The 25,911-nt window shown below is 30.5% G+C and overlaps 1 protein-coding gene across 1 annotated transcript in view; it reads right to left on the reverse strand.

The window, feature by feature from the left end:
• Window positions 1-25,911, reverse strand: part of LOC113378567 (hypoxia-inducible factor 1-alpha) — a 112,112-nt gene that overhangs the window by 12,784 nt on the left and 73,417 nt on the right. The window contains exons 3-7 of the mRNA XM_026619112.1: window positions 20,620-20,777; window positions 13,864-14,043; window positions 13,255-13,445; window positions 13,063-13,169; window positions 8,686-8,830 (exon numbers count right to left, since the gene is read on the reverse strand). Of these exons, the coding sequence (XP_026474897.1) occupies window positions 8,686-8,830; window positions 13,063-13,169; window positions 13,255-13,445; window positions 13,864-14,043; window positions 20,620-20,777 (781 nt within the window). The remainder of the gene's footprint in view (window positions 1-8,685; window positions 8,831-13,062; window positions 13,170-13,254; window positions 13,446-13,863; window positions 14,044-20,619; window positions 20,778-25,911) is intronic.

Genomic DNA, 25,911 nt, shown 5'->3' on the forward strand with positions numbered 1-25,911 from the left:
ATAGGAATGTTAACAAAATGTATACTTATTGTTAAAATCTCTATAAAATATCTGATAATTTGATGTGCATATGTCTAATGATCATTTTTGACCGCCAAATGGCTCATTTTTTTACTTTTTCCTCTATATCTCCGAAGCCGCTGGACCTACCTTCATGAAAATTGTATCGATTCTTCATCTTGTCAATACAAATAAAATGTTTTTTGAATTATTCAAATCGGACGCTCCGTTCTCTTAAAAACGGAGGTACCGTTTTTGGCACTTTTTGCCCCGTATCTTCGGAACGGCTAGACCTGCCTTCGCCAAAAACTAATCAGCACGTCTCCTTATCAATACAAATCGATTTTTTTTTGAATTATTGAAATCGGTTGATCCGTGTTCCCGAAATCGTCGACGAAAATTTGTATCCGCACATACATACACACACGTACATACATACAGACACACACACACACACACACACACACACACACACACACAACACACACACCCATTTTTTCTAAGGTATGCCAAAATGTTCAGAAACCTTTGAAACGTAAAGATATATAAAAATTTTCATTTTCGATTTTTTTGCGATTACTATAACTTGCCCTACGGGAAGTTAAAAAAGTCAATATTTACTAAAAAAAAATTATAAAATGTTTAAAAATCTAATTTTGTCAAAGTTTTAAAAACATTTTGAATATTTTTTTTTAATTTAATTTTCGGTACGGAAAGTTCCAGTGATTTACCTTAAGGCATGCACCACTTGTTAGGTTTTTATTCTTTTACTCAAAATTTTTCAATAATGAAATTATCAAGTAGTTACCATTTCAATCCTGATTAAAACTTTTTATAAAACTTGCCAACACACTTTAGTAGTTTTTTTTCAAAGGAGGTATTCTCGAAGTCGACAGATTTTAAATATTTTAAATTCATAGTTCTACGACAAAAAACGTATAAATTCTTGAAAACCTAGTAAAATTGTGTTATTACTTTTTACTGTGGTCCTAGAAAAATTATTCACGGTTACGGTTCCAATGGTTAAATGAACAAAATTAATGAGGTGAGGTGATTTTTTTTTAAATTCTTTTCTAGACAGAAAACAAAAAACGGTTTTGCTACTTTCTTATCAGACATAATTTTGTTAATTTACCAGTTAGCTGGGAGAAAAGTAAATAGTAATTTGAACATTTGTCTACGTGGAAATACTGAAATACTATCCTTAAATACGATAGATTATTCATAGAACTAAATGATACAAGAGAAGGGTTATGACAGGCATAAAAATAGGTTAAAAATAATAGGCATAAGCACCAAAATCTTTTGGTATCAGGAATGTGTAACACAACACAACAATCATTTAAAGAAAACTTACGAGTATGAATATAATATAATATATATCAAAACATAATTTTTTAAACAAAGTTAACAATTTTTTTTCTTGTATTGAATTTTTCTTCCCCTTTCTCTTTCGTATTTTGTCTTACAATTAAGTTAGAGTTTGTCACAACCGTGCCCAACGCACACTTTTGATCTGCGCGAAAACTAATAGCTGGTAATTAAATACTAATGTTCAACTCACAGCAAAATAACCAAAGGGCGCAGACTGACTGCAATAATGGGAACATGTTCAAACAAATAAAATCAGTAAAATTTAGCTGTTATGGCAACTATCACTACCTTACCCAGTCTCACCTACTATCACCCCGTTTCGACTTGACGTTAAGTGCTGGAACACCCTGTATATGTGTGTGCAAATATCATGTGTCATCAATGCAAAATACGTATTTTATTTAAAACTACATGAACGTAAAAAATCGTTAGTTACTAACAGTAAACAGAAGCAGAAATTTAATTTGGACCAAAAACAAATGGCACAACCGGAGACCTCTTCTAATATTGCCAAACACTTGTGACGTGAACTAGAAAAACAACGAGATAGTTTGCGTTTGTCGTTAAATATCGCGTAGTGCAAGGACGGTCAACATCTTGTAAAATAGATAAATATAAGATTTAATATCTGATTGCCGAAATGATTTTTTATAAAAAGCGACCGACACGTTCCGATTCCCATTTTATATTTACAGTCCTTCCCCATATACAAGAAATTTCTAAAAATTCTAGCGATATTAAACTATTACTAGTGTAGCTCAAACAAATTAAGAAAAACGTAGTTATCATCAATTTTCATCAATTTACTAACTTATTTTTGAACATTTTTAAAATTGCAGCAAACTTGGTAACGTTGAAAACTAAAATTGCGCTTCTAAAATAAAATATCATTAATTCTTATATATTTATTTTTATATAGAAAACTGAGAATATTCTTAGCTTAGATTGCCAATGGATTCATAAATAGAGGTCTCTTTATTTACTCGAACTGCAAGGTATTTACTTTGTTACTATATTTTAAATCTCTTATTACGTTGTCAATATGCTTTGTTTCAGCACTTTAAGGAAAGACTTAGAGATGAGTTACAAAAAACAATGATGATTATCAATTTATATACACTGAACAAAAATATGTATTACCCTTATTAAAAAGTGTAGAGTAAATAAAAATACCTGAACTCCGCACCCACCCCGAGGAAAGTTGCCAAAACTTTTCGATTGAGTAATTTTTGTTTTCCAAAATATCCTCCGTTTTTTTCAAAATCTCTTTGCAAGAACGTGGGCGAAAAATTTTACACGTTTCTGCTAATTCTGAAGAAATTTTTGGCTAATTTTTAAAAAAACGTCGAACAAAAGTTTAATATTGACTAACATCACAAAGTCGCTGATCAATTTTTCAAACATTGATGAATTTTTAAAACTAATCGACTTTTCTTAGAACCTTAATATTTTATTTATTATATTCTCTATTATCATAGAAGTTTTAGCAAAATCGTTTAAAAAAATAGCAACAAAGAAACAGCCCGGCTGATTTTTACCAAACTCTAATCAATGGCTTGATTAGAGCTTACCAATCTCTAATCAATTTGAAATAGGTTCAGTAATTTAAAAGTAAACGTCGATCACACGCAAAACACGGGTCTCATACACACATAGAATACATATACAAATGCATATTTTTTTTAAATTCGGTCTCCAACGATTCAGAATGACTTGTACCATCGAGATAACATACAATATCAAGTCCGATATTTTGTAAAAAAGAAACTTCTCCTTCGGGAAGTTAATAATCAAATAAAATATTAATAGCACGATTTTTAGTCCAATATGTAAAGAATTATACGATTATTTTCGAGATGATACATAGAAGGTTATCAAGTTTACGAAAAACAGAAATAGCATGTTTGACTTTTTGAACCTTGAGATAACGTTCTTCAATTACAAATGCGAGAAAATCTTGGCTCATTATGTAATAAATTTTAATTTCATAAATAGTATGTTGTTATAGCATTGTGGACTACAAGTTGTTTACAATATATTTAAATTAGTAAATTGCTCGATTTTTTTCATAAGCTGCTATTAGACAGGTAGTCCAAGGTAATCATTTGCAATAAATAACGAACAAATTCATAAATATATATATTTACAGAAATATATGTATACGCACAAGCAATAAATGTATGATCTTTTCAATCTATTATCATATAGATGTAAGTAGTATTTTACCTTAAGGAAAGTTGCATAAACTAAACTAAACTTCTCGATACGAGTAAATAATTGAACTAGTGGGGTGCATGGCATCGTGTCTTAAGGCGAATTGCTGAAACTTCCCGTACCGTATTAAACATTTGAGAAATGAAAATAATCAATAATTGTTTTAAATAATTTCAAATAGAATATATATTATAAATACATACTGTAAATTTATAATTGATTTTTGAATTGGGCGATCAGCGTATTTTATAACCAACTTATGTGTATGTTTACAAGAAATTTGGTCATTTTTAATTAGATTTTTTTGATAATTTTTTTTTTGATGATTTAGAAATTTTTTCAAAATTTTGAATTTTTTTAGAAGTTTGAAATTTTCTGGAATTTAAAAAAACGTCTTTTCTAAATTTTTTGAGAGTTAGGAAATTTTTGAAAATATTCGATTTTTTAAAAAAATACTAAAATTTTTGTAAGAAATCGTTTTTTTTTTAATTTTAATATTTTTTAAATTTTTTTTTTGAAAATTATACATTTCGAAAATTTGAATCTTTGATTTTTTTAATTTTGAATTTTTTTTTGAAAATTTTCAAAATGATTAAATTTCCTGTAAATACATTTTTTGCACACCGTCTACTCAAGCAGAATGTTTTTGAATTAATCTAATCGGATGATCCGTTCTTTTAAAAACTGCATGACTTTTTGCAAAAACGCCTTGCGATCGAGTACGAACCTAATATTTTTTCAATCATACAAATCGGTTATATCATACTGTCGAAAATGTCGAGGACATTTGTTTGAACCATATACGTGAATTTTAAAATTAAAAATCTTGGTACGGAATCCAAAAAAAAATTGACACAAAATGGATACACATTATTAAAATCTCTATAAAATATCTGATAATTTGATGTACATATATCCAATGAACATTTTTAACGCCAAATGACTTTTTAATTTTTTTAAATTGAAAATCCATAACCGTTGGACCTGCCTTTCCAAAATTTTAATAAGTTTTTCATCTTGTCAATACAAGTAAAAACTTAAAAACTGTGTTGCCGTTTTTGGCACTTTTTTCATCTTCGGAACGGCTACGCCTGCCTTTGACAAAAACTAATCAGCACGTCTCCTTATCAATACAAATCGATTTTTTTTAAATAATTCAAATCGTTGATCGGTGTTCCCAAAATCGTCGATGAAAATTTGTATCCGCACACACACACACATAGATTTTTATCTAAGGTATGCCAAAATATTCAGAAACCTTTGAAACGTAAAGATACATAAAAAAAATTTTAGATTTTTGCGATTACTATAAGTTGCCCTACAGGAAGCTAATTAATCTAAGATTTGAGATTTAGCTATTTAGATAAAATTTTAAACTGCTTGTTTCAATGATTTCGCTTCCACTGAAAACGTACACATACATATGTAATTGTCTTAATTACATGCACAAAATATCTTAAAAATCTATTACTCCAAATTTTAATGAATTTTTATAACTTAACCAATATATCGTTTAGACCAGAACTTTCTAAAGTGATTCGTATGGACTCAAAGGAACCATAAAATGGTAAAAGAACCTCACGGTAATGGATCACCTTGAGTAATATCTATTTACTCATACTATCCATGATAAGAGGTCATATATAAAATTTATAAATTGACCTAAAAACTAAAAAAATATTGCACGTTTTTATAAAATTGTGTAAGTTGCACCTTTCGGATCACAATATGTATGAACTTGTAAAGATTGGCAATAATCTTGGCAAAATAAAAGCTTAAAAATCGTTAATCGAAAGTCAGACATCGTAACATCTAGTAGAAAAGAGGTTCAGCGTTATTACCAATAAGTGATCCATGGCGTTGCCCATGATACAAAAAGATTTGGAATCTTATGGTTAAAACCATTAACCGGGCAGGACACATAAAGGCGACTTCGAAAATTATGTGCGGATGTGGCGTATATTTTTGATCGAATATTAAGCTTCAAAAATATTAACAATCAATATATTTTTTATAGTTTTTCATTCATTTGGTATCAATAAAATATAAACATATGAAATTATAGAGACAACACACGCCCGGTTAACAGAGTAAGTATTAACTCTATTCGACATACACAGTTTCATTAAAATCGCCAAACAAGATCATTATAACAACGTTCTGGCACATTATTTGCTTTCAAATAAAAAAATATGAATAATTAACTTCCCGTAGGGTAAGTTATAGTAATTCCAAAAAAATCGAAAATGAAAATTTTTATATATCTTTATGTTTCAGAGGTTTCTTAACATTTTGGCATACCTTAGAAAAAATGGATGGATGTGTGTGTGTGCGTGTATGTATGTGCGGATACAAATTTTCGTCGACGATTTCGGGAACACGGATCAACCGATTTGAATAATTCAAAAAACATTCGATTCGTATTGATAAGAAGACGTGCTGATTTTGAATGACGTTTTTGGCGAAGGCAGGTCTAGCCGTTCCGGAGATACGGGGCAAAAAGTGCCGGAAACGGTAACTCAGTTTTTAAGAGAACGGAGCGTCCGATTTTAATAATTCAAAAAACATTTTACTTGTATTGACAAGATAAAAAATTTCGGAGATCTAACGAAAAAAGTAAAAAAAAATGCCATTTGGCGGTCAAAAATGATCATTAGACATATGCACATCAAATTTTCAGATATTTTATAGAGATTTTAACAATAAGTATAAATTTTGTTTATTTTCCTATGGGTTCCGTATCAATGTTTACCCGTTAGACAGCGACGCCGCGCTTACGCGCTTTATATTTTGTCTCTATGCAGTTAAAGCAGTACGATTACTTTGAAAAACAAGTTCAGATCTTCCAAAATATGTCAAATTAAAGAAAACATTTTTTTTTTAAAAAAAAATTAAAAAAAATATTTTTTTTTTTTTTCAAAAAAAAGTAAATTTTTGTCCAATTTATAGTTCCTTAAAAATCTTATTTTTTCGAAGTAAATTTTTTTCAAAAATGTTAATCGTTTTTAAAAAAAATAATAATTTTTGGTACGGGAAGTTCCAGCAAAGGCACGATGCCCTAATTGCCTTAAGACAGAATTCCACTTACAGCTAGTTTTTTCTTTATTAGTATCGTTCTATAAATATTTTTGTGAACTGTTTAGCTTAACGAGGACACTCATATAGTGTTATTGCATATAAATAAATAATTGTCAATATTTATTAATTTTTTTCAATCCAATGGTTTGGCGGTAAAAATAATACAAATATGATTCTACATCGAAAAAACACTCAAGTTATAAACTCGATATATCTTTCTGGGTTTATAGTACTGTTGCAATACATTAATATTTTATAAGTCAATAATCTCACAAATATTTGAAATACGCCACAATAATGAAATTATCCATAAACAAGTTGTGCCAAAAGCTGTACTATAATTACAGAAGAAATTCGAGTTTTTGTTTTCAAACTTTTATCAAAGTATTGTTAGATATCAAATCTAGTCATCATAAAGATATATTTATAATCGAATTCATATGTACAAGAATTTTTCATATCAACCTGATAAGATAACATTGTCAAACATTGGTGTAATTCTACACTTTGCATCCAAGATTATGTAATTAATATTGCTGAGAACATTGCACATAATATCATACTTATCATCAGCATAAAAGGGGGTAGTACGTAATGGCAAGTCTTGCTGTGTAATTACAGAAACTAGAGTCTACTAATATCTCTGATATCAAGAGGTAGTCATCTTCACCAGGAAATTATAGATCAAAATATGTTTTCAAGTGAGAATAGCCCTCTCTTAGAATATAAAGAAAATGCAAATGAATCGCTAGCAATTTCTCATGTAATAGCTTTAAAATCTTATATCTAGCCCAGAGAAAATCCGATTTGCTAATTTTATGTTTTATCGACGTTTCAAGTTATTCGCAATCGAATGAGACCAAATTTGGTAAAATTTGGTGTGTGTGTGTGAGTTGATTTATAACCTCTCATCGACGTTTTCTCAAAAACGGCTGAACCGATTTCAAAAATTTAAGAGTAATTCGATGTAACTCGATAAGGACTTGCATTGATTAGTTTTGCGCGACGAGTGACCGTTTCCTTATAATTAACGGAAAAGAGTAAAACGATTTTGAAAAACCGTAGTAAAGATATTGATGGGAAAAAGTGCTGAATAGTTTTTAGTTAAGATCGGCCGGATCGTTTCTTCGTAATTAACTATTGGAAAAAAAATCGACAATTTTTATGAAGATCATGGTCTTAAAAAGACATACTAAAATATCACAGCTCTACGATAAGCTGTTTAATTTTAAAAATTCATCAAAGCTTGGAAAAATGAGCAGCGCTTTTTTTACGAGAGTCAGAATTATACCTTTCATCGACGTTTTCTCAAAAACGGCTGAAACTATTTAAAAAATTTAAAGGCCACACATAAAACTTGATAAGCATTCACGATGATTATCAAGGGGTTTTTGATACGATCTGGCGAGCAGTTTCTTTAGAATTAACAGAAAAGTGCAAAATTGTTCGTCCAAGTTTTCGCGTAAAATCCTGAATCAATTTTGAAAACTCAAAATCTATTCGAAAGATATCATTCGGAAATTGTGCTGATTACTTTTAGACAAAGATCGGCAAGGCTGTTTCTTCGTAATTTATTATTTAAAAAAAATTATTCGACGATTTAAATGATTATTTGTTGAGTTCTGGGGGCACCCTGTCCTGTGTATTTATATATATATATATATATATATATATATATATATATATATATATATATATATGAATCGTTCACCTCTTATAGAGAAAATTTTCTTAAACTGCCCTAAACAATTTAAGTAAATTTCTAGTCAAGTACCGTGCATTTTGAAATAAATGCGCTGCGAGGCTATGAGACGTAGATTTTACGCAAACTGTTTATTTCTTGAGAAATCTTGCATTTATAGTGAAAAAAATCGAAAAATTACTATATACGAGTATATACATATATATAACAGAAGCGAAATTAAATATAATGTTTCTGCATAAATGACATGATAGGAACAAGACAAGACAAACATATTTATATATTTCCATGTATAATAAAAAAAAGAAATACGATACCTTATGAGATAGTGTACGCTGACAATGCTTTGTGGCTTCATTAGTTTATCGTATATAATTGTGTTCTGAGTAACCACCCAGGCGTAGCCCCCATCGCGGCACAGAAACCTATATTGCGGAGTTTCGCTCTGGCCTTTGGAGATCACTGATTATTAAAAAAAATATATAAATTAATCAATTAGACAGAAGATTAAAAACTATATATATACCATATCAATATCAATATGAAATTTAATATATGCAAATTAATATGAATAGAATTGTGTTCTCAAGCATCTAAATTCATATAATGAGCCAATTGCAGTTTATCAAAATAAAATGAAATGAGATATGACCAGGCGTGTTAAGAATTAGCAATGACAATTAACACATATGCAAATATGTGGTACCCCGCACAACGTACTTCGCGCACAGTAAACGCTGCGCAAAATGAACTTTTTTTTCGGGCGCGAACGTACTACACAACAAACTTGCTTCTCAACGTACATTGTACTCAATAGTTTACATTTGTAGTCAAAAACTAGCGGGGCGCATGGCATCGTGCCTTAAGGTAAATTGCTGGAACTTCCCGCACCAAAAAATTTTTTTTTTAACATTCTTGAAAAAAAATTACTCTGAAAAAATTAGATTTTTGAGAAACTATAAATTTTTGACAAAAATTTACTTTATTTTTGAAAAAAAAAAGACTTTTTGAAGAAACATTTATTTTGAAATATTTTGGAAGTTCTGAACTTTTTTTTAAAGCAATCGTACTGCTTTAACTGCATAGAGAAAAAATATCGAAGCGCGTAAGCGTCGCGTCGCCATCTAACAGATAAACTTTGGTACTGAACCCATAGGAATGTAAACAAAATTTATACTTATTGATAAATTCTCTATAAAATATCTGATAATTTGATGTGCGTATGTCTAATGATCATTTTTGACCGCCAAATGGCATTTTTTTTTACTTTTCTCACTAGATCTGCGAAACCGCTAAACCTGCCTTCATGAAAATTTAGTTGTTCAACTTGTCAATACAAGTAAAATGCTTTTTGAATTATTAAAATCGGGCACTCCGTTCTCTTACAAACTGAGTTACCGTTTGTGGCACTTTTGGCCCCGTGTCTTCAAAACGGCTAGACCTGCCTATGCCAAAAACTAATCAGCACGTATTCTTATTAAAGCAATAGAATGTTATTTGAATAATTGAAATCGGTTGAACCGTGTTCCTGATATCGTCGACGAAAATTTGTATCCGCACACATACACACCCACACATAGACACACATACATCCATTTTTTCTAAGGTATGCCAAAATGTTCAGAAACCTCTGAAACGTAAAGATATATAACAATTTTCATTTTCGAGTTTTTTGCGATTACTATAACTTACCCTACGGGAAGTTAATATGTTGCTCAAAGTGATTTTAAAAGTGAATGACCCAAGAAAATTTTCTCCCTCTGTGAACATATACTTGTTGAAGAAAAATCTCACACTTAAATCATCTCGTTATTCACATTCACACCCCAAAGATCTTGGAAGTGGATGATCACAAACCGAGTAAGAAAAGATCAGTCAGCAGATTTCTAACGCATAAAGTTCATAAAGTACTTTTTGATCCAATGAAAAGAAGTGCAAGAATTCGTAAATATTTACTTTAATAACATGAGGCTAAAAAAACGGAAATTTGTACAATAATAAGCTTGCCTATCATTTGCGGTAGCTCTTAAAAGAGAGATTAAAAGTAACAACTACCTTTAAACCTTTAAAAATTCTGGAGCAAAAAGGGTAAAAAAAAGAAACAGTAACACTAATAGTAAGTTTCTTCGTAAATTAGTATTGTTTTTTTTAATGTCTTAATTGTATGTAAAATATATTCTATTACCATATTTCAAACTACAGAACAAATTAATTTTATTTTCAAGTATTTGTATGGAAAAACGCGTTAATCAAACTTATCGCATAATAAACTTTTTCCTTCTGCTTTAGAAACTATTAAAAAAAGCAATTGTTTGATCTATTTGTATTTTAACTTTAACTTTAATTTACCTTTTACTTTTTACTTTAATTTAACTTTAATTTATTGAGAAACATTCGATTCTTATTGATAGGGTGATGTGCTCATTAGTTTTTGGCAAAGGCAGGTCCAACAGTTACAGAGATACGGAGTAAAGAATGCAGAAAATACAAATCGAGTTTTTGAGAGAACGGAGTATCCGATTTGAATGATCAAAAAAACATTGAATTTGTAATGAATGAAAAACAATGAATTTGTAAACATTGAATTGGGAGAAGAAGTGATTAGTTTCTGGCAAAGAAAGGTCTACATTTCGAAGATGCAGAGCTAAATGTGCAAAAAATGGCAGTTTTTGAGATAACTGAGCGACCGAATTGAATGATGCAAAGAACTTTCTGCTTGTTTTAACAAAATGATTGCTTTTGAAAAAAAATCTCATTTTTTTTTTTCAATTTTTTTTTGTATATCGACTATAATTCAGATTTTAATTTTGATTCTGACTAAAGTTCTAAAATTTATATACTTTATTAGTTTTAACTTTGCAATTCAGTTTATATAATTCTTATAAATATTAGACAATGTTACAATATTTTTAATAATTTATTCGAAGACATTTAATATTCTTCGAACATTTCGTTACGGTACGGGAAGTTCAGCAATTTGCCTTAAGGCACAATGCCATACACCACCAGTTTCGTTATACACCGTGAAAGTAGTTGAATTTGATTCATATAAATTTCTTCATTTGTTTATTAATTTATTAGTTTTAGGGCAACGAACTATCCTATTGAAAAATTGAATAATCTCTCCTCTTGTCATTTTTCAAATAGGGAAACCCACTTATATATTTACTATTGAGACTTCACACTCCGCCCAGAACTTTATTTTAACCCTTTCGACTCGGATGCCGCCGCTCCGGCGGCATAGTCATTTTACCGTTGCGCATGATATGTTTTACCGTTAAGCTCGGATGCCGCCGCTCCGGCGGCAAATCGTATCGGCGACGACTCGTCGCAAACTATACTTACATTTTTTTTTTTTATTTTTTTAAAATTAATTTACTATTACATTCATTTATTGATTGATTTATTAATTTTATAAATAAATATATAACAAAATTAATTTATTAGCTCATGATCCCCATAATTCTAATAAAGATCTGTGAAGAAATGATTTTTTAAACAATCTAGCATGGTTTTGAGTGCATTTTTTTTAATTTTCAAAATTTTCTATTTTATTATCATAATAACTATATTTAAAAGCAATATAACCACATTTTGAAAAAATCCGATACAATAAAAAATTCCGAGTTGAGAGATAAGTATAGCACTATAATATTCCAAGCGCAGCGTACCGACTGGCAGTCCGACTCCCGAGTCGAAAGTGTTAAATTTGTCTGGATTATTTGGTATATTTTGTGTAAATCTTCACCTACATTTCGGTGAAAACAACTCCCTAATTATTTTCCACCGGTCAAATTAACTGACCGCGATAGTTAAACCACATACATAACAATTTTTTCGGATAATAGAAAAAATAATTTAAATCAAACAGTGAAGAAAATATTATTAGTTTGTTTCAAGAATTATCATATATTTCGAAAATGGTATTTGACGTTTAAAAATTTGACGAATTTATACACAACGTTTGAAACGGTCAATTTGATCGGAGTTATTAGGTTTAGTGTTAACCCCTTAACTTAAAATGACGAGCAGAGCCCGCGAGCGATTGCTATGCCAAAAGTGAATATTACGGGTTGTGAAGTGAATATAGTTCGCGTACAATATTCGGGCCAGAAGCAAATATTACGCACTTCGGGCATGATCCGGTATGGTTAACGCAAATATTATAAAATATTTATTCATACAAAACTATAAAACACAAACTTATTTTTATTTTGTGATAAACCGTATACTATGAGGGAAAATAGTCACAAACGCCGCGCCAGCTTGAACAACTTTGAGCCGAAATTTTTGAATCTAAATTGTAAGTTAAGGGGTTACCTTACAATGACGAGCATAGCCCGCGTACGATGGCTAGGCCAAACGTAAATATTAGCGTAATCGAGCCAGAAGCAAATATTACGCATTACGGGCATTATCCGGTACGGTGATCGCACGTATTACAATATATTTATTTATACGAAACTATAAAACACAACATTATTTTTATTTTTGTGATAAACTATACACTGTGTGAGAAAATGCTCTCGAACGCTGCGCAGGCTTGTACAACTTTAGCCCAACATTCTCGAATCCAACAGCTTTTAAAACGCATAATTCTTATTACTGTTCATATACACAAAATAGATTATTAGATGTAACAGAAATAGTTTACACGAAATTACACGCTTAGAAATATTCTGTAATTCACTTACAGTATTTAAAACTTGAAACCAAGTTCTGAGAGTCTTCGGCATGATGACATTCGAATACTGAACTATCCAACAAATCTTCCGATTCGTAGCCCAGTAACTCCTTCATTCTAGAAGAAAATGATAATTGAATCTCTTCCCACAAAAATTTAAGTAAAAACATCAAAAATAATTATATGGAGAATTATTCCTTACTTGTCATCGACATAGGTAAACCTCAATTTCATATTATGTTTAGTAAGAAAAGTTTTCGAGTCTAAAGGAATTTCAATATTCGATGGATGTGGAATAGGTCTTGCTACTGCTAGAAAACACCCTGCAAGTTTCTTGTTGTCTTTGCATTCATTGTCGTTTTCTTGTAAAATATGGCCCGTGCAGTGAATTACCTGAAAAAAAAAAGAAAATGTCAATAATATTTGTAAACAAAAAACATGATAGGTGTCGATCTATATGAATCAGATAACAGGGATCTACATTAAATAGTAAAATAAGAATATTTATGGATGATTTGCACGTTTGAATGTTGGAACTTAAATGATAAAGGCAAAATATTTTATAACGTAAAAGTATCAAAGAAAATATTTGAACTTCCTCTATGAAACAAAAAAATAGGCACAGCTTTTTTTCAAAGTTTACTTCAAAAAATAAACATTCAAACATTTATACCCTAGAAAAAGAGAGTGTATAGAAAAGATGAAGCTTAAAGAAATATAATAAATAATTTGATTTGATTTGATCAGATAATTATTTATCTGATTATAATCACAAATAAAACTCTGTATATAATTTTAAAATATTGCTTACCTTATACGTGGCCGATTTAATATTAACATTCCTTCCTTTACTCGTTAACGTGCATTTTAACCTTAAGAAAAGTGAGTATACATCTTTTGTTGGCTTGAGTTTGGTGGAAGTGGCTTCTTTAATTTCATTATGATCACAAGGATGACTGAAGTCGAACATACTTTGACCCATTAAATCGATCTGGAAAGAAAGTAAATTGCAGGTTATAAAAATAAATAGTAGATTCGATTAAGAACAGTTCTCATTTCACTTGTAAATTTAGGAGGAAAGTAAGACTATTGTTCAAGTGACGCTGAAGATATTTCGATATGTAACTTTTGTAGTTTAAGCAGATCTAATTTCGAAATAAAATATCCTTTATATATGATAATTAATATTTTTTCTATTCTATTTAATTTTGAATTTCATGATTCATAAATTTATTATAAAGACTACGAGCTAGCTATATGTACTATATGTATATAGTATATATGTATATAGTATTCTTACTTATTATCACTAATTGTATTTTTTTCATCTACCCTTATTATAAAGAAAAACTAATTTCATGAACAGTTTTAAATTACATACATGTGGGAGAGTTAGACATTAAAGCATTAATATTTATGTTTTTTTAACAATTTTCCACAAAACTTGACGATCACATCACATTATAATCATAATTACAAAATTGGCTGCCTGTATAAAGTAATTTTTTTGACCTTGATGTCAAATATATATTATTTGTGTTACGTGTTTAGCGCGGGAACTTTGACCTAGCTTCTCTATGCAACGTTGCAGATTTTTTTTAAATGATACATATATACATACATAAATATGTAGTTCTTACCGTTCGTAGATATAAATAAAGTAAATTCTTTACTATTCGGAAGTTATTAAAAAAAAGTATAATAGATAAAAAAAAATGTTCTTAATCATTCCTGATTTCTGTATTGTCAAGAAGCATACGCTATTCAGAATGTTTGATATAAAAAAATAATACATATTGTAGAAATATGGTGGCACACATATACTGTGTTTCATGTGCGCAATAACATGTTAATTGCTAACGCACCTGGTCATATTACATTTTGTTTTCAACTGACAGAAGGAGAAATTTATGTTTTCGCCAGAAAATATTTTCGACATTATGAATGAAATAAGACCAAAAATCGAATCTTTCTTTTTGACCACTGAATGATAAGCCATTTATTAACTTCCCGTAGGGTAAGTTATAGTAATCGCAAAAAAATCGAAAATAAATTTTTTTATATCTCTACGTTTCAAAGGTTTTTAAACACCGATCAAACGATTTGAATGATTAAAAAAACATTCGATTCGTATTGATAAGGAGACATGCTGATTAGTTTTTGGCAAAGATAGGTCTAACAGTTCCAAAGATACGGGGCAAAAAGTGCCAAAAACGGTAACTTAGTTTTTAAGAGAACGGAGCGTCCGATTTTAATAATTCAAAAAACATTTTACTTGTATTGACTAGATGAACTGATAAAATTTTTGGAAAGACAGGTCTAGCGGTTATGGACTCTCAATAAAAATAAATGAAAAAAAAATCATTTGGCGGTCAAAAATAATTCTTGAACTAATTTGATAGAATTTTAATAATGTGTACATATTTTGTGTTTTTTTTTTTTAGTTCCGTACCAAGATTTTTAATTACGGTACGGAAAGTTCCAGCAATTGCCATGCACCCCGCTAGTAGTTTCAGAAGACATTTTGATTAACTCCATTCTGCAGTGTATATGTTCGGCTAAGCAGGATTTTGGGTTTCGAATTCATGAATAACGGATAAGTATTTAATAAAAATTAAACCATACGATTGTTTAGCAAATAACTGTAGGGTCTCGTGGGTCTCGAGAAAATTCATCTTGCTTTACAAATGAACAGGAAAATTTATACCATTTAAACGTGTCTATAGTGAACAAAAAATTTTGAAGCCATTAATATAAGAATGTCTGTATCAGAGTCTCATGACTAAAATGTTTGAATAATATACATTACTATTTATTATATTCTAAAGCTAGAACTTTGACAAAGGAAAAATTGAGAGAAATGAAGGATTTGCTAAAATTCATTCCTCCCGTTAATAATAAATACTACAAAAACTTGACAGAAATTCTAATTGACAAATCATCACAGAATACAGCTGATAAAGAAAATATTTATAATATTGCTGATTATTCACAAATAATATATAAGGTTGTCAAATATCTCCCTTCCGCTTTTTTGCTCTTTATTCAATGCTTTATAAAAAGTGTTACAGTGATCGGATTTAGTTCAAATATGCGCCGTTTTGTTCGATAATCTGTTTCCATCTAGACGGCAACTTCATAATACCTCCCTCGTAGAAGCCACCTCCTTATTTGCGAAGAACTCGGACAGCCACTTTTCACAAGCCTCTTTTGAGTTCAACTTTACACCACCAAGGGCATTCGCCATGGACAGGAACAGGTGATAATCACTTGGCGCTATGTCCGGGCTATATGGTGGATGCGATAAAACCTCCCGTCCGAGCTCCCGTAGCTTCTGACGAGTCATCAACGAAGTGTGTGGTCTGGCGTTGTCCTGGTGGAACACTACACCCTTCCTGTTGGCCAATTCTGGACGCTTCTGGTCGATCGCCTGCTTCAAGCGGTCCAGTTGTTCGCAGTAGATGGTAGAATTAAGCGTCTGGCCATATGGGAGCAGCTCATAGTGGATGATTCCCTTCCAATCCCACCAAACACACAGCAAAACCTTCCTGGCCGTCAATCCCGGCTTGGCCACTGTTTGGGACGATTCACCGCCCTTCGACCACGACCGTTTTCGCTTGATATTGTCGTATGTGATCCATTTTTCGTCGCCAGTCACCATCCGCTTCAAGAATGGGTCGAGTTCGTTCCGTTTCAGCAGCATATCGCAGGCGTTGATTTGGCCCAGAAGGTTTTTTTGCGTCAAATCATGCGGCACCCAAACATCAAGCTTTTTTTGTATCCAGCCTTCTGCAGATGGTTTAAAATGGTTTGGTGACTAACTCCCATCTCCTGGGCGATGTCACGAGATGCCACATGCCGGTCTAACTCGATGTATTCCATGATTTGATCGGTATTTGTCGTCACAGGTCTTCCGCCGGCTGGCTTATCCATGGTGTCGTTTTCACCGGCTCTGAATCGTCGAAATTATTCCTCCGCGGTTCGAAATGATAGAGTACCATCCCCCAAAACACCATTAATCTCACGGAACGTTTCTCTAGCGGATTTGCCTTCAACGAAGGAAAACTTTAAAATAGCGCGAATTTCGGCGTTAGTGAACTCCATGTTTACACGTCTATAACTGTTGAACGCAATATCCAAACTAATCATGCATAGCGTCGTTTTGTAGGTTATGTCAAGACCTTTCAAATTATGTATACACAAATATATAAGAATTAGATTTATTACTTTTTTCAGTTGAGAACTTGGTGAACTCCAGAAGTCATAACAAAACTTTAACTTTATTGATAATTATTTACTCTCTAATAATAGATATTAACTTAAATCTTAATAACTGACTTGTTTTGTGCGACATTTCTTGGGTATAAAGCTAGTTTCAAAAATAATCATATGTTTTCATTAAATTTTTTAAAATGTAGATTTATCCTATCTCAAAATTTGATATTTTTTGTAAATTATTCTCAGGTATTTTGTTGAACTACTTTTCAAATCGGTCTTTGCAGAAATAAAGCAGAATAAAAGCTTATAAAATAAAAGAATCGTCCTTGTGTCAAATGACCCGGCGTGGTCTGTAACTGTATACATTAAATATTACTCAAAATAAACAACACAAAAAATGAAAAAACTATTTTAACAATATAGCCCATCACTCAATAAGTCCGTAGGATAATACATAGATGATGTAGCTATGTAATCATTCATATGATTTGTAGAAAGAAACAACTTTAAGAAGTTGTGTGCCAAAAATTCATGACAATCGGACGATTAGTTTACATGTTACAGAGGTTCTGATGGACATATTGTTCTCGAATATTTGAATAGGAAAAGCCTCTGTGTTAAATGGGTGCCGCGCAAACTCACATTTGGATGAAAAGCATATCGGGTTGATGATTCGTAAGAGTATCTGGAGTTGTCTAATCGAAATAAAACTGAGTTTTTGAATCAATATGTCACCAAGGATATGACCTGACAACACTACACTCCGGAGTCGAATAGACAGTTAGCCCAGTGGACTAGAGACGATGACGAGAAAAAATGCAACCAATCAGCTGACAAGGTTATCGCGTCAGTTTTTTTGGGATATGCAAGAAATGATCTTCATCAAATATCTGGAAAAAGATCAGGCCATCAACTTTGACTATTGTATAATGTTATTGAAACATTTGAAAATCGAAATCGGAAAAACGGCCCCTTTTGAAAAAGGAAACCGTGCTGCTCCATCAGGACAAAGCACCAAGTCACAATTCTGTGAAAACAGTGGCCAAAAACAAAAATGAATTAGGCTCCGAATCACTTCCCCATTCACTATATTTTCTAGATCTGTTCCCCAGCGACCATATCCTGTTTTCAGATCTCAAAAGAATGCTCGCTCTAAAGAAATGTTTGCCAAATGATGAGATGATTGACGAATTTTGTAGCTAAGTACAAATCCTATTACAAAAATGGGTTCGAAAAGTTCGAAGTTCACTATAATCGGTATATCGTCCTCGAATGAAACTGTATTGAATAAAAAAAAGAAAAATTTGCCAAAAAAATGGGTTTTTCTACGGACTTATTGAGTAAAGTGATATATGATTATTACGAGAAGTTCCGAACGTCATATTTTCATAAACAATAAAATTATAGATGCTTTTCCATTTCGAAGTTCAAAGCGGGTCATTTGACCCGCCTTTGGTATGATTAGTGTCAATTAAAATTACGAAAAATAAGCTACAATTTTAGAACATACAAGTACATATCTGTTCACTATAAATAATATAATTGCAGATAATTTTAATGTGTTTGAAAGATATCAACTGGAAATCGCATTGACTAGTTTTAGCGAAAACAAGCACTATATTCGAAATAAACAGTTGAAAATTTTATCTGTATATCTATTTTTATCTAATCTGAATCTCGGTTCTTTAAGTCATCTATCGGGTAGTTTGTTCAACGTCCACTTTCAACTAGTTATATAATTGCTATTCGCCCATTGTTGTTAAATTTCATAAATTACATGCCTGTGAACAAAATTTGCAACCTAATTCTTAACGAGCCTGGTCATATCTCATTTCATTTTGTTTTGATAAACTACAATTCGCCCATTATATAAATTAGATGCCTGAGAACCGTATTCCATTCATATTAATTTATAGGTATTAAATTTCATATTAACAAGAATATTGGTATGGTATATTCGTAGTTTTTAATCTCCTGTTTAATTGGTTTATTTATATTGAATCGAAAAGAATAATTTTAGTGTATGTTGTTAATACAATATAATTAATACAATGCGATACATTTTTTATTGTTTTTGTTTCCGCTATTTGGCAGCAAATAAAAATTTCAAGAATACGTTTTACACCAAACTTTAAAATCAACTATTATATACTATTCATGCAACTGGTCCTATAAAAAAAATAGATTATTATTATTAAAGAAAAGTAATATCTTAAGTACAAATTCAAAGTCTAAATTATAGAATATATGCCGATGGCTAAAAGGGAAATAAGTATCCAGCACGCCTGCAAAATCATCAAAGAATGTTTGAGCAAACAGAAATTTAAAGTCTTACAGAGATCTGCACAGATTCCGGACCAAATTCCAAAAGATAAGTAACTCCCTAAGCTAAAATACAGCAATTACAAAAAAAAAACAAGAGATTTTTTTGTGAAAATTATTTTTGATAAAATTTATTTAAACAATGTTAAAAAAGCATAAAAGAAAAAATAAAATGTTAACAAATTCGTTCAATTCAAGACCACACCCTCACCATAATAATTCAAGATAAACAAGGGTAAATTCTAATACCATTCCAAACATCCAAAATAAATAACCTAAATAAGCTAAAGTCTATAAATGATGTGTTAACTTAAACTTCTTTTATATACTTTAAATAATAAACATTATTCAAAAAAGATGTTATATCATTTAGCCAAGTAATTATATTTAATGACAACAGTTGTGTTCTTATCAGTTATTTATAAGTTTTATCTTCTCTATTTTTTAATAATGATCTCAATTTTTGTAATTTTCTGTTATAAAAATCAGTAGAATCATTTACTATAATTTTATATGTCTGACACTAATTTGTTCATGTGATCACCATATTCTGATTAGTGCCATATTTACTTTGTCAGACATGCTTATAATGATATTTTTATTTTTTCTTTGCTGATGTATAATTTCAATTTTTTTTAATATATGGAATTAAATAAAAAATGTTTCATTTTTCATTTTAGAAAAATTATTAAACAAGATTAACGTTTATCTCGAAATAGAATTATTGATAATAAACAGGATACATAAAAATAAATCGAATTTCTGAGGAGGACATCTCACGTCCATGAAATGTTGTGTAAAACAATTTGAAGAAAAAAGCAAACTTTTAGTTCAGACATTTGAAAATCGTAATATCTATAGTATATAAAATGTAAATAATATTTTGTTTTAACAGTTCATAAAAAAATGATCACCTACATCCCTGAAACTTCGATAAAATAAAATAAGAATCTTTTTGAAAAAAGAACATTTATATAAAAATAAATGTGATTCAGTTATATATTGGTTAAATTCAATAAGTTACTACCTGAGTAATTCCAAGATATTCGTTGACATTGCTTGATACGTATACGATATCGTTTTCAGGTGAGATCATGATCAAAAATCCTCCAAGCGCCTGTAATAAGAAGTTTTCATTGTCCTTATTCGATAATGAGGTTGAGCAAATATCCTCTTCTGGAACAACTGAAAATTAAAAACAGCATGCTTAATAAATAACTAGAGAATTTCGAATGAAAATAATTAAATTTTTGTCAAACATAAAATAGCCACGAATCTCAAAAATGCACACTCCAATTTTTGGCATTTATATCTCATTTTATTTATTTAATATAAAAAATAGTGCCTAAATATCCAACTACATTTTAATAAATTACTAGATTGACAAATAAAAAAAAATGTATTCGCGCACGCACACATACTCACACACACACATATCCTTTTCTAAGGTATGCCAAAATGTTCAGTAACCTTTGAAACGTAAAGATATATATAAAATGTTCATTTTCGATTTTTTTGCGATTACTGTAACCTACCCTGCGGAAGTTAATTATCAATCAGATTTTAGTAATTTCTAGTACAAAAATGTTCGCAGAAGGTAATGGAATCTGCTAAATAAATATATTTAACGTGTTCTATAAAAGCAATAAAAACGTTTAATAACTCCAGTTACTAAATCAATTCAAAGAAATATCATTCTAGAGCAAGGGCAAGTAACCTTTTTCATCCACGGGCCAATTTAAATTTTAACATTTTATGGCGGGCCGCACGTAATTTATACTAGCTGACCCGGCCCTAAACGTTTAGCCACAGGAAACAGTTTTAGAAAATAAATATGTGGTATATGTGGTATATAAATGAAAAAGGCAGCTAACACAAATTACATTGATAATTTGCCCACTGCAACGCTAAAATGCTTAGCGAATCGAGTGAGATTTCAATAACTCTGAAAAAAAAATCCAGTTTTCTATCAAAAACACCATATTTTTGCTAGAATTGCTCCTTCTGCAAGACATTCAAAAACTATTATTCTTCCTATGCACATCGGGAAATAGTTGTACGATAGCCTGCGAATTAGTTTTATCGTAGGTAACACCATTTCGTTGCCAATATCTAAGAATTGATTTTAAAGTGTTGCTGTGGATAAAGCGGATAAATTTAAGCTTATCCATAAGTTCAGAAATCAGAAATAAATTGCTTTTTTTTAATAAAATTGAAGCTTTTTCACAAACTCAAAAGTCTGAACTAAAATTAAGTTGACTGAGCGTCGTCAAGATTACAAAACTGCAACAAAAAAAAACAAAATACAAAATTGAGGAAAGTATTTATTTTATATAATTACAAGTGTATATAAATATTAACCCCTTCGACTCGGATGCCCCGGAAAATATCGGGATTCGCGAGTGGAAAGTGTTAATATAAAATGAAGTGTTAATATACAATGATAGTTGAACAGAAAAACTAGTTTACTTGAAAACTTTATTGAGAAATTTGGCACTGCTTATTTTATATAAGCTGATCAATATCAGCCGTTTCTGTTAAATTTTGTTCTTTATTTTAATTTTTTAATGCGGAAAGTAATATCGCGTACGCAGCTTTAATATGTTTTACTCAGTTTTGATCGATGGTAATATTATTTGAATTTTATGGTTGAAATTAACACATGTCCACAAAAAAAAATTGTCTGGATTAGGTTTGTGACATATGATTTCCAATGTACCTTTTACCGCTGAAGATAAATCTATAGTCAAAATTGGGGCGCAAAATATGGAAAAACATTTAAAAACTGTCACAATTTTCAATTTAGATTTTTTTCTGAATTAATTAATTATTTTCAAGCGACTGTTCTTTTATGGATCTGTGTAATTGTTCGCGCACACACCGTATGTGACATACGTAATTCAAAAAAAAAATTATAATTTTCACTGCGTCATTAAATCATTTAACAATGTCTTGCGGACAAAAGCCACGTTCAGGGTAAAATATCTGTCGTCTTTGGTATATATATATATATATATATATATATATATATATATATATATATACACACACATACTAGCTGTCCCGGCAAACGTTTAGCCATAAAAATCATTATCATAGAAACTTTTTAATATAAAAAATAACTGATTGTGAATGTAGAAGTTTGTGGTATATAAATAAAAGGGGCAACTAACGCAAGTTAAATTAATGGTTTACCCACTGCAACGATTGCCTCATATAAATATTCCTGGGTCATTTTAAGTCATTATAAGTGCCAGCCTAATCTTGAACTGAATTCATATAAATTGAATAGGCACAATAGAAGATTCAATGTTTTGAAATATTATTACAGTGCTTTTCATTAAATTTTAACTTAAGTTATTGTGATAGTCCAAAAATCCAAATTGAAAATTTTTAATTATCTTTAGGTTTCAGAGCTTTCTAAACATTTGGCATATCTTGAAAAAAATTGATATGTGTGTATGTGTGGATACAATTTTTGTCGTCAATTGCGGGCGTACGGAACAACCGATTTGAATGATTCAAAAAAACAATCGATTCCTATTGATAAGGAGATGGGCTGATTAGTTTTTGGCAAAAGTTGGTCCAGCCGTTGGAGATATGAAGCTAAATGTGGGAAAAATGGAAGTTTCCACACGGTACCTAGTTCATTCTCAACAACTGTTGTATTTTTAGATTATAATATTTTTGCTCTTTTGCAAGCCGTTTAGAAACTATGTACTGAGCGTGCACATCGGTCAATATTTGTACAAAGAGAGAATATTGCGAATAGAAGATCATTCGAAGTCGATCGATTTTCCGAGGCATCTAGTTTTATCGATGGTAACCTTTCCGTCGATAATATCAAAAAATTGTTTTGCAAATTTTAAGCTTTTCAATAAGCTCTTGATCAAAGTTCAATGAAAAACGTTTAAACAATAATTGATCAGTTATCGAGCTATGTAAAAAATTAGTAAACTACGAAAATAAATATTATAAAATAGGGACTTATGGTAAAATGGGATTTATGAAAATTGTATTTTTCAATTCCGCTTTGAAAAATAAAAAAAAAATGCCCCCGAAATTAAAAAGTATTTTCTGGGTTCGACAACCCTTGATAAAAATAAATTGTTGTTTTTTTTAATATTAATTGGATTTAGCTTTTAAATATTATTTTAAGCTTTTTCATAAACTCAAAAAGTCTACCCTCTTTTTGAAAAAATATACTAAAGTGTGTTGGCAAGTTTCATCAAGGATTGTAAAATACTTGATTGTTTATTATTATTAAAATAAAATTAAATATAATTTTAATTAAATTAAATAATAAGTAAATTAAATAATAATAAAGTATTGAGGCTTCATAGCATGTGAGCCAATTTGTGATTTTACATTGACATTTTTCAAAAACGGTTGAGCCGATTTCAAAAATTTAAAAGCTGTTCGTTGTAACTCCATAACAACTATCGTTCATCAGCTTCGCGCGACGATCGTGCAAGACGTTTCTTTATTATTAGCAGAAAAGAAATCCCAAATCGATTTTAAAAATTTGAGAACCGATCCAAAGATATCATTTGCAAATCGTGCTGGTTAGTTCTTATCAAATATCGGCCGGGGCGTTTTTCGTACTTGTTCATACTTAACGAACATCCTAAAACATTAGAAGCCTACTAAAATTGGTTGTATTGTAAAAATTTTAATTGAAGTTTCAATTAGTGAGACAGTTGTAAGACATAAGCGTATGCTTGTGTACTATCATTATTATAATTACATGTATCATAAAAATACTTGAAAGATATCTTTAGCAAATCGTATTTATTAGGTTTTAGTGGAAACAAGAACTATATTTTCAAAATAAACTGTTGAAATTTTATCTAAATCAACTTATGCAACTTATACCTAGGTTTCTTTCTTTTGTCATTAGGGCTATTATGAAAGACCAGTATCCTATTTGACTTTTTAGCTTTTAGCCGCATTAAAATCATTCATAGCACAATGTGATAACCCCCACGAAATATATTCAGAGACCAGTATAAACTTTGTTGAAGCGGCATCAGAACTAAAAGAGATTCAGATGTTTTTTTACAAAATAATAAAACAAGATAATCGTAACAAATAATTTGGAAAATGAATCTATATCGTGGACTTATATCTGAGCAACTACTATCATTTGGGAGGCGGGCAACAAATCTAGTAAGTCATATTTGAAACGTGTTTATTTTCTAAATAACATAGCACGTGCATCTACAACAAGTGCACAACACGTGCTTGTATGTTTTAAAGGTACGGCTAATTAATCCAAACTTTAATGAATTTTTATAATCGACCACTTTTCATAGGACTATAATATTTTACTATGTTCGCTGAGCTCATGAACTCAAAAATATTTTCAATACTGATAAGGAACCCAGCACGTTTTAGGTAAAAATTATGCACATCTCTTTAAAAATCTGTAATAAACCAAATGCCAATTTTCAATACTTTTTCCTCTATACCTCCGAAAACCGCTAGACCTCCGTTCTCCAAAAACTAATTATTTCTCCACACCGTCAACTCAATCTGAATCAATCTAATCCAAGGATGAGCAATACGCTGCCCGCCAAGCATTTCTCAACAACAGATTTTTTTAGATATTTTATCAAATACGGCTGTAAAGGTTAATTTTGTTATCAGCCAAATACTGGTAAAAACTGTTGTTCGCAGAAATATCATTTCCTTATAAAATAAATATTATTTTAAATATTAGTTTAACAAGCTTCAATATTGCAAGAAAAATTGAGAACATAGTAACAACGCATACCCAATTTTAAAATAAATAAGTAAATCTTATGAAGTTGCGATCACCGTAAATTTAAAGAGTTCCTGAACAATTTAAAGCGTGAATATGACAATGCGATTTTCAATACGAAAGTATGTTAGCTCCATGGAGGTGCAACACTTAAAGGTGTATAGGATCCAAATGGCGAAATACAATTGTTCTTGGATATAAAAGAATATACCTTTCCTCATTTTAGTATTGAAGAATGAGCGATTTTGTATTTTTTATCGACATCGCTCAGCATCTCAATAATTTCGATGTGGAAATTCAAGGAAAAGAACATTTTATTTACAATTTGTATGCTAAAATTCAAAGTTTTGAGTGCAAAATAAAAATTGTAGAAAAAATATCTATTGCAGAATCTTGTGTTTCACTTTCCATATTTAGCAAAATAAAATGTGAACAAATTTCAATTGTGATTCCAAATGGTCAAAGCTAAGAAAGCAGTGGTTTCATGTAAATGTTCTTCGGCATTTAACGATTCCGAATTCGATTCGATGTAAATACACTTCACTCAAATCATCA

This window comes from Ctenocephalides felis, unplaced genomic scaffold (assembly GCF_003426905.1).
Source record: "Ctenocephalides felis isolate EL2017-DRISC unplaced genomic scaffold, ASM342690v1 CF-g0.4_SCAFFOLD_01886, whole genome shotgun sequence".
Lineage (NCBI taxonomy): Eukaryota > Metazoa > Arthropoda > Insecta > Siphonaptera > Pulicidae > Ctenocephalides > Ctenocephalides felis.